The sequence below is a fragment of the Mastigoproctus giganteus genome, chromosome 1, assembly GCF_048544385.1.
Source record: "Mastigoproctus giganteus isolate SK-2022 chromosome 1, ASM4854438v1, whole genome shotgun sequence".
Taxonomy (NCBI): Eukaryota; Metazoa; Arthropoda; class Arachnida; order Uropygi; family Thelyphonidae; genus Mastigoproctus; species Mastigoproctus giganteus.
In genome coordinates, this window is record NC_143575.1 from 51,396,614 (window position 1) to 51,407,222 (window position 10,609).

Sequence of the window (10,609 nt, forward strand, 5' to 3'; positions counted from 1 at the left end):
GCTATCGATGCAGTATTAGGTGGGTTAGAGAACTGCTACTTTGGAGGTGGGCGGGATACACAGACTAATAGATTAACAATAGCCGCAGGCAGAAGTGAAAGTGATCCTTGCACTGCTTCTATTAGAACATGCAGTAACGCGGAAAGCAAGATATCTGGATTTAAAAGCCTGCTGTGAGTCATCATGGAACAAGGAAATAGATGGGCTGTGTTATGGTAACTAAGAGCAAGAACACGTGAATGTATACTTCAGTATTCTCATTCAAATTTCAGTAATCTCATACAAAGCTTGAAACACCTCTAAAAGGAATTATCTCTAAATGGTACCTCCTTAACTTTTCCGAGGAAAGAAATCACTGAAGAACTTAAAGCACACGTCATCAAAAAAAAAAATAATGATCAAAATTGGTCATAATGATCAACCTCCCAGTATCGGTTAATGCTGCTGTCTTTCTTGTAAGATGTCTGTGCATTCCAAATACAATTATGTGTTTTTAAATTCAAAAGTGAGAGTTCACGCCCTTTGTGCGGGAACGTCGAACATGTCATGGTCTCTCTCTCTCTCTCTCTCTCTCTCTCTCTCTCTCTCTCTCTCTCTCTCCTCTCTCTCTCTCTCAATGCCATTTTACACCTTGTTTTTAGATATCTCAGCATCTTCTACATGTTCATTTTAAAAAGGCAAGTACCAGAAATCATTTGAATATAGTCACATACTTTTTGAGATTTAATGCTTTACAGTTAATTAGTATTTTCATGATTATATTTTGAAATATATTTTACTGTTTCTGTATTCAAGTGTCCAGAGCCATCTTTCTACAGCATGCTGTGCTGCATAAATAGTGATGTGTAGAAAACAACAGATTAGGTTACTTGCATTGTACATTCACTGCCAAAGTTGTTTATTGTTAAAAATTATAACATGCTGATTAATGAGAATCCTAGTATGCATATACATTTCTCTAGTTTTATATCTTTTAAATAATTTTGATGTTTTTCTTAGGCTCGAAGAGAATCACTGCCTCTTCCAACAAACAGGAGCTGTTTCCGCTCAATCTAGAAAAGATACAAGTCAATCTTCTAGTGCATCAACATACCAAAAAATCATTTCTGCCAAAGAAAGAATTAGTTCCATTGCAAAAACTATATGCTGGAGGGCACCTTCTCAAAGGGATTTAAGTTTACTTCATCCTCTAAAATAAAACAGTGGTTCATGATTTATCTTATAAGGAATTGGCTTTAGCCTCTGCTTCACAGAAATCTTTGTCCCCTGGATTTTGTCCAAATGAATCAGTTCTTTCCCCCTCAAAATCAAATATGTCAAGACTTCTCCTCAAAAGGAAATAATAATTTCACCCTCACCTAAAAAACCCTCAACTCCTGTAGTATCTCCTCACAGAGATTCAGCTTTACCCTTATCTCAAACAAAGTTTCTGCAACGTTATCACCAAGAGAATCAGTATCTTCTACTCATAAGCAGCCTCCTCCAGGACTTTCTTTACATAAGCCACATTCTTCGCATAAACAATCTATATCAGGACCATTTTTAAGAGAACCAAATTCTTCATCTCGAAGAGGTTCAGCCCCTATTCCATCTAGTCCATAAAGAATTAGCTGTAAAGCAGCCTGCTCAAAAAGGATCTCTTTTGACTCCTCCTCAGAATTGTAATTCAAGACGAAATTCTTCTCCAGCTCCACATTCCCAAAATGTATTGTCACCAGGGTCCGTCCATGATCATCGATCTCCTGTTTCTGCAGTTTGTTTTCCTGAGGAAGATCAGAGCCATACAAGACAGATGTCACCCAGTAAATGCGATACCTCCTCAAAGTCAACATTGCATAGACCTAGTAAAATACCTGGTCCTAGAGTACGGTAAGTTAAACTTCATATATTAATGAATGATCAGAAAGGATGACTGAGCTAAACTGATTGCTCTCACTATGGTTACAAACTACAGTAAAAATAATTACACAATATATTATTTATTAATTTCTACTGCTCTTTCTAAGATAAACCCTTCTACGTCATCTTTTTTTTTTTTTTTTTTTTGATCCTACAACTGGGTCATATGCACAGACAAATTTCATCATCCAGATTTCCATCTTAAATTTTAGTCAGCTGTGCTTCATGAGTTTTTTTTTTTTTTTTGTCATAATTTTCCATATGCTTTCTGTTGGATCTGTTTTTGTAAATAAATAAAACTCTCGTGATATTGCAAGTTTGACATGTTGAAACTTCATTCTGATATTGTCAATTCGGTGAGAGTTGGGAACTCTGATACTCTAAATTACATATAAAATTTCTGTAGATTGTAATATTAAAGAAATATATATAAGATGTTCCAAAATAAAGGGAATAAAGAAGAAAAGTTAGTTGGTTGAAATGAAGATCAGAGCTTAGGTTTATTCTAAGATCAATAACCAATGTTCGGAATGATCTGAGCAGTGTAGACAGGCAGCTAGGAAAGCCCATGGTGTCCTATTGATGATTTATCAAACAATATCCTGTAGAGATAGGCAGGTCATAATCCCACTTATAAGACCGCATTTGGAATACTGTGTCCAATTATGGAGACCATCTAAATAAAAAGACATTGAGCTGCTTGAAAGGGTCATGGTGAGATTGGAAAATGGATGACTGTACAAGGAAAGACTCCAATTATGTGGGCCACAGAGCTTGGAAACTAGGCACCTTAGAGAGGGGGACATGATTGAGATTTATAAAGCTCTGAGAGAGGTTAGTAAAAATGAATGAAGGTGGAATTTTCACTGTTATAAAGAATTCTAGAACTAGGGGCCATAAATTCAAATTACAGGGGAGGAGGTTTAGACTAAATTATAGGAAATTTTCTTTTTAGTCAGTGTATCACTGATTGCTGGAACAAGTTGCCTCTGCAAGTAGTTGAGGCTGACAGTTTGAAAAAATTTAAAGGTCCACTGGATAGTTACATGAAACGGAAAATGCATAATTTGTATTTTCTTATCCACTATTTTTTTTTTTTTTTTGCCAGTGCAGCAATAGCCTGTGGCTTCCTTGCACTACATGGCTATACTAATACACTTGGTCGTCGACTTACAACCAGCCACACTTACGACCACAAAAAAAATAAATAACTAAATGAATAAATTAATAATAAATCAGGAAATCACCACTGAGGACACCCATAACCCAGGTGAGGAGGCACATTGATGACGGGAGGCCTGAGGACACCACCAGGCACATACACTCAGTCGCTTTCAAGCATCTGTTGCGTGTGGTGTATTAATAAAAATTCTACTGAAATACCCATAAAATGTTTAGTAAAAGGAAAATGCCTTCATCTACATATACGCCAGCTAAGAAGTCAAGGAAAACTATTGATTTAGAGTGTAAAATGAAAGTTATCCAGCAGTATGAAGGCGGAAAGAAAGTGAATACGATAGCACGTGACTTGAAGTTATCACATTCCACAGTAGCGACGATACTTAAGGACAAAGAAAGAATTTGGGAAGCTGTGAAAGGTTCTGCACCTATTAAGTCTACAATTTTAACCAAACAACGACAGGGACCCATCCATGAAATGGAGAAATTGTTGTTTATGTGGATGGAAGATTTAATACAAAAAAAAAATACACCCATGAGCCTTCACAGAGTGCAAGCGAAGGCTAGAAGTTTGTTTCAGAGTTTAAAATCATGCGTTGGAGACGATTACGCAGAAGATTTTCGGGCTAGTACTGGGTGGTTTAAGCTTTTTAAAAAAAGATTTGCTTTGCATAATGTACATGTCACAGGAGAAGCAGGAAGTGCAGATGAAGATGGAGCCAAAAAATTCGTTGATAGTTTCGACTCTTTAATCAAAGAAGAAGGTTATCTACCGGAACAAATATTCAACGTAGATGAAACCAGCTTGCAATGAAAACGCATGCTTAATCGTACGTACATGCACCAAGAAGCAAAAAGGATGCCAGGATTCAAAGCTTTTAAGGATCAGTTAACTTTGTTGCTTGATGGGAATGCCGCAGGTTTTAAGCTGAAGCCTTTTCTCATTTATCATTCAGAAAATCCTCGTGCATTTAAGCACATCAGCAAGCACACACTGCCCATTTTGTACCATTCAAACCCTAAAGCTTGGATGACTCAAGCACTGTTCGAAGACTGGTTCATGAATTGCTTCATTCCCCAGGCTCGTGAATATTGTGCGGAGAGAGGTATCCCTTTCAAGATTTTATTGGTTATGGACAATGCCCCTGGCCACCCCCCTCATCTGGACGACCTTCATCATGATGTTAGAGTGGTTTTTATGCCCTTAACACAACCGCTCTTATTCAACCCATGGATCAGGATGCTATTTCAGCATTCAAGGCTCACAAGCCATCGAAGCGATAGATTCTGATGCTGATTTATCTTTGTGAGACTTTTGGAAGCAGTACAACATTCTTCAGTGTATCAAAAATATTTCGACTGCATAGGAATGTGTAACAAAGAATTGTATGTCGGGAATTTGGAAAAAGTGTCTAAAGTGTTATGCGAATACTACATTTGAAGGATCTGAAAAGGAGCTGGAAGTGATTACAGAAAAAATAGTTCAACTTGCAAAAAATCTTAAATTAGAATGTTAAATAGAAGATGTAGAGGAGTTGCTAGATTGTGAGCCAAAAGAACTTTCGGATGAAGAGTTGATTGAATTGGAAGCACAGAGAGTGGCACAAGAAAAAGCGAGAGAGGAAGAAGAGAAAGAAGAAGAGGAGCCAGAAAAGAAATTCACTGTAAAGGGTTTATCAGATTCTTTTTCGCAACTGAATAAAGCTCTCACCAATTTTGAAGCAATGGCCCCTAATGTCGAACAATTTACAAAGGTTGAATGTATCATTCAAGATGCTGTGCGTTGCTATTGTGAGATATATGAAGAAAAAAAGAAACAAACTGTTCAAACAAAGCTCAGCATATTCCTCATCAAGAAAACATCTCCTGCCTCAACCCAAGAACATGACCCTGACGATCCACAACCCAGCACAAGCAAAGATTAAAAATTGATTTTGTAAATTTCATTTGTATTAATTTTTACATTAATTTTAGATTGTGTTTACAATACATTATGTACAGTATTATTTTTCACATTATGTACAATATAATTATAGATTGTAGTTTTGCATTTTTATAAACAGTATGAATAATAAACCGATTAAAATGTAGAGAACGTTTGAATTTAACCTCATATAGAGAGAGAGAGCCTAGGCGTAGAAACGAAGATATGTACAGTATCGCTAAGTAAAAGATAAAAACATTACTATATTTAAAATGAAAAATAAAAGATGATAAAAATTTAAAAGATTATAAAAATTAATTATAAAGATGATAAAAAGATTAGAAAGGTTAAAAAATACTGTTAATAAATATATGGCCGACATACAACCAGATCGACTTACGACCTGTCAGTCAGAATAGAAGTCGGTCGTAAGTTGACGACCAACTGTACTAATCTGTGTAATTATAGACCTCTCGGTCTGACTTTTGTGGTAGAGAAAATTATGAAATTTATGATTAAGGATGCTTTGCAGGATCACCTCAATAGTAATAATCTTATATGAGTGTCATAACATGATTTTGTTAGCGGAAGAGCCTCTCTGACAGATCTGGTAATGCGTTATAAGATAGCCATAAAGGAACTGGATGTAGGGAATATTTTGATGTAATTTACTTTGACTTTAGAAATGCTTTTGACGCAGTGCCACAGGAACATCTCATACATAAGTTGGAAAAATATGGCATTGGAAGTAGGGCACTGCAGTGGATAAAGGGATGATTCTGATTCTGTGCTTAGAGGCCTTCTTGTTTTTAATTTTTATTAATGATATTGATGATGGTATCCTCAGTTTCATGTTAAAAGTTGCTGATAATATTAAGTTAGGCAGCATTGTTATCAGTAAGAGCCAGAGACTGTTGTTGTCCAAGACTTAGATAAATTATACAACTGCTCTAAAAATTAGCAGTTTCATGTAATGCTATAAATACAAGGTTCTGCATCTGGATAACAGTTTTATAGTGAGTTAAATTATGAACTTGAGGGTAGCACATTCAACACGCCTGAAGATGAAAAGGAGCTTGGGGTTGTAATACAGTATACCAAGACTGCATGGGATACTGTTGATGATGTACAAGAATTTTGCCAGTAGAGATAGAAGAGATTATTAAATCTTGCATAAGGTGGCATAATAACTACAAAGCATAATATGGGTGCACTAATTTTATAAACCATTCAATTTTAATTTAATAGCTCAGCAAAATACATTATTTGCAATTCATCAACATGTCCACTAGGAAATCGTACTTGTCATTCCAAAATTCATTGCACTCACAGAAACATTAATTGGATTGAACATTAGCTTCACCTTCCTTCTCCCTACCCCCACCTCATAAATTATTTATGGAAAAACTAGAATCTGACAAAGTGTAGAACTTATCCAAAAATTATTTTAGGGCAGATGTGCTAGCAGTATAACATCCAAAAAATTATTTTACCACAAAAATCAAAGACAACTGAAAGCCCACAGCTTATTAAAAAAAAAAAAAAAAAATCTACAAGAAACTATCTGACACAAGAATTATACTAAATTTCAAGTTTTCCTACACTATCATAATAGGGATCATAAAGGATTTTGTATATCAGACTAAGAATATGTCAAGGAAACAGCTTGTTCAGTGAACTCCAATACATCAGAAAGCTGGACAAAAGGAATGGATACTACCAAAAACAAAGTTTCAAAAACTATACATATCCAGCAGTGTGGTAAGTACCATCACTATTAACATAGTGGTACATTTAGGTGTTTAAGGCCTTGAATGGATTGAGCTGATGCTATATAAGCTTGCTTTCTTGCATCATTTGCCACCACTACTTTAATTACACAGGCACTAAATATCTGAAAAAGTATCCTCCAGCAGCCAGGAAACAATACCATCTACAAAAACAGTGAACATCATTCCAGCTTGATTGGTTAATTGCTAGATTACTTGTGGGTGAAGCCAGATATAAGTAAACCTTATAGGAAGTTATATATAAGACTGTACAAGCACTCTATGAACATAAAGTACAGCAAGGTTGAAAGACTGACTCAGCTCTATGGCACATAGAGCTATGTGAGACTTTTAGCCTTGCTGTACTTTATGTAGTTACTACAATAGTACCCACAAATACAAATATTACTGGAGTAGTACTGTGTCTAAAGAAACTGTTTGCATGTTAAATATGAAAAAGTAGTATAATTAAAGGAGTAATACCTGTGCCAGGAATTGTCATAGACCCATAATTTGGCCCTGCAAAGTGACATCACTGAATAAAGTTTAAAAAAAAAAAAAAAAGTTCAGGATATTTTATTTATCTGTAAAGCATTGAAATGCATATTTGTTAAAAATTTTGTACTATGATCATTTTTTCAGTTGTTTTAGATTGCTCATCAAGGAATGGCACATGGTTTATTATGAACTTTAGGAATTAGTAGTACTAAATCAGTGGTTCCCAAACTTTTTTCCATAAACTCATCCCCAGTGCCCCTTATCGTACCCTATAAAAAGCATTATTCAGACTAGTGGTTTGCATGACCCACTAAGAATGACAACACAGTAAAAATTAAAACAGTAACAATTAATTGCATATTTATCAAAATTTATCAAAATCCAATTAAAACTTTTTTAAGTTTAATTAATTCAACAAAATTGATGAACTTAATCTGGTAATACCAGCTTTTCAAAGTCTGATAGTCATTTAGCAAGAGTTTTGAATACCACATTTAGTAACTACTTCACTGTTCAGTAAATTCTTAATGCAATGGATGGGCTTCATGAAGTGATATCAGTTTCCCTATGTCTGATTTAAAGTCACTTAGCAGGAGTCTTAAATTGCCAGGTTTAGTAATCTGGAGTCGATTTCATTGCTTGGAGAGAATGACCATACTAAAACCAGCATAAAATATTTATATATAACTACTTACCAAACATGCACAAACCTTTGCCTATTACAGATGTACAGTAACTAATTTATAAGAAAATCAGAAGTGGAAGTTTCCAAAGTGGGCAATATGCCCACCCCCATTGGGGGGGGGGGGGCATATTGCCCACTTTGGAAACCACTGCACTAAATAAACAAACTTTCAAAAGAGAATTGTGTGGCAAAGAGATAGCCCCAGTAAACATTTAATTTCTGTGATATGTTGATAGACTTAGGGAAATGGTACATGGGATTCAACAATGGAGTTTTCTGTTCCAGAGCAGAATATTTATTTATTTACTACTTATTCCCTAACAATTTATACTTATTTTTTCTTTATCAAAATGATCTAGCTTTAACTGAAAATCAATTTATGATCACACTTAAGTGAATTTTTTAATAAGCAAAACTTCCTGTTACGGCTACTGGAAAATCCCCAAGTCTTGTATTCTCCCTGCTTACCGACACAAACAGTTTCATTCTATGACATTTCTGATTTCATCATAACTGGTTGTACTGTACATAATACTATAAACTTTTTGAGTCAGTAATTTCCCAGCAAATTAATTTCTCAATGGCCGGAATTTCATGGCCATTAGGCTTATCTTGTTTAACCCTGTATTGGTTGCACAAAAACACAATTCATCTGTGCTGACAAAAATTTGAAAAAACAGCAAAATATAACTCAGAATTGTTCAGTGTTTTGCTGTCATCTATAATTTCAATCTTTTCTGGACACATTTCTGAAAAATCTGTGTTCCATATTAAAAACATATTTTTAATGAATTTTTGAAAATTATAACTCACTTTGTCTGCCGGAGAGCAAATGCAAATTGAAAAACCACACCTTGCAACCTACACATTCTAGTAGAGCATATCACTAATAGCAATACTCGCTGCATGAAATGGGAAGTGCACATATAAGCAGTTTGATTACAGATGATGCATTAATGTCATGAAACAGAGAGCATGGCCAATTGGAGGAAAGTGCATGGTAGTAAAGCAAAATTACTATCAATATCTGATACATGTCAATCAAACATACATATAATTAGGTTTAACTTAATCGTGAATTCTTAATAATTGTGTGATAATTAATAGACATTTCTAAAAATTTCTGCAACCATTTTCAACAACAAATATTAGGAATTTCAGCTTTGTGTGAAAGGAGCAGATGAAGCACAAATCACTGTTAGTCATGGTGTTAGTCACTAAATACACAGTTATACTGAAGACTGATATTTTCCTATGGAAATATTACAAGAATAAGGTGTGCTCCAACAGATATGATAATGCAAACCAGCTGAGGTGAGGGAGAACTGTATGTAGTCATGATCTTATTTATTTATCAGTTCATTCAAATTCACCAAGTGAATTTGAATAAATTTATAAATAAATAAGTAGCCAAAAAGTTGGGTGTGTTATATGGGCAGAAGTATTGGAATGCATAGGTATTTGTAAAAGAGCTTTCAATTCAAAAACAAGATACATAGTAGGTCCATCTTCAGCCTTAAACTTCCTGGCATACGTTCTACCAACTTCAGTAGATATGGAACATCCATTCTTCCTGCAAAGTAGCTAACAGATAGTTTGGAAGAAAGCTTTCGCCTCAGCCTAATGAACCATATTTTCCTCTTTATAAGGCACTTTTCTATAACAAAAAAAAAATGCCATGTTGCACCTTCTACCATAATATTTGAAACTGATGCAATTTCAGCCAAAATTTTAATTTATAGAGATGCATCTTATATACTGGAAGGTGTATAAGAATGTATACAAGATGCATCTTGTAATGTTGCACATTAGGTAAAATATTGAGCATCACTGGTTTACATGATTTTGAGAAAGATTAATCATCCTGAATACTTTATTTTACTTTATGTAATATTTGTGATGTTATTCAAAATACATTTTTCCTTTCAGATCAGGAATACCAGTGCCTTCATCTTCATCTATTGCAAAACAGAGTCCAGGAGATGATAATTGGAGTCAAGGATGTTTTTAGTAAATTATGTAGTGCTACTGGTTTTTATTGAGCTTCTTGTCCTTGTTATTAAGCTGTTAAGTTGCATGTACAGACTTTTTTGCCAGGTGCTGCACAGTGCTTTTTAAAAAAGAAACCAATTAAAACTGTTTAACAAGGATCAAAAGTTTAAATTGATTATTCATTGTATAAATCTGTTGCGATGTATGCTGATCTTTTATGACTTATTCAAGGCTACATGGTTGAAGCTTCTTTTACTAAAAGTTCAGTGTCCTTAAGAAATGATGGCATTTAAAAATTTTATTAAAAATGTTAAACTTTATTTATTGCCCATTTAGGATGTTTGAGCTAAATTATTATTGTAGTTCAAATTTGAACTCAATTATGCAAAATGAATGTTAAAAATAGTGTGCTGAATATTTCATAATTGTCTAATCATGCAATTTGGAATTACTAATAGCTCAATTGTAGAAAATGAGTTTCTGTTGTAATCTGAAAAGAGTGATATGTACCTTGTAAGGCTTAACTATATGAATGGATACCAGTAAGTGATGCCTGTAAATTTTCCATGTACAATTGTTTTTCTGAAGTTTTTTTAAAATAACTTTAGATACATTACAGCTTCTTGTACTTTTTTTTAACTATAAAACTCTGTTTTCATGAAT

The 10,609-nt window shown here is 34.4% G+C and overlaps 1 protein-coding gene across 3 annotated transcripts in view; it reads left to right on the plus strand.

Moving 5' to 3' along the window:
- LOC150090793 (SLAIN motif-containing protein 2-like) overlaps nt 1–10,249 on the plus strand; it is a 176,633-nt gene extending 166,384 nt beyond the window's left edge. For all 3 annotated transcript variants that reach the window (XM_090372767.1, XM_090372785.1, XM_090372792.1), the window contains 2 exons: nt 1,000–1,869; nt 9,884–10,249. In XM_090372767.1, the coding sequence (XP_090228893.1) occupies nt 1,000–1,056 (57 nt within the window). In that variant the 3' untranslated portion in view covers nt 1,057–1,869; nt 9,884–10,249. The remainder of the gene's footprint in view (nt 1–999; nt 1,870–9,883) is intronic.
- The last annotated feature ends 360 nt before the right edge of the window (nt 10,250–10,609 follow it).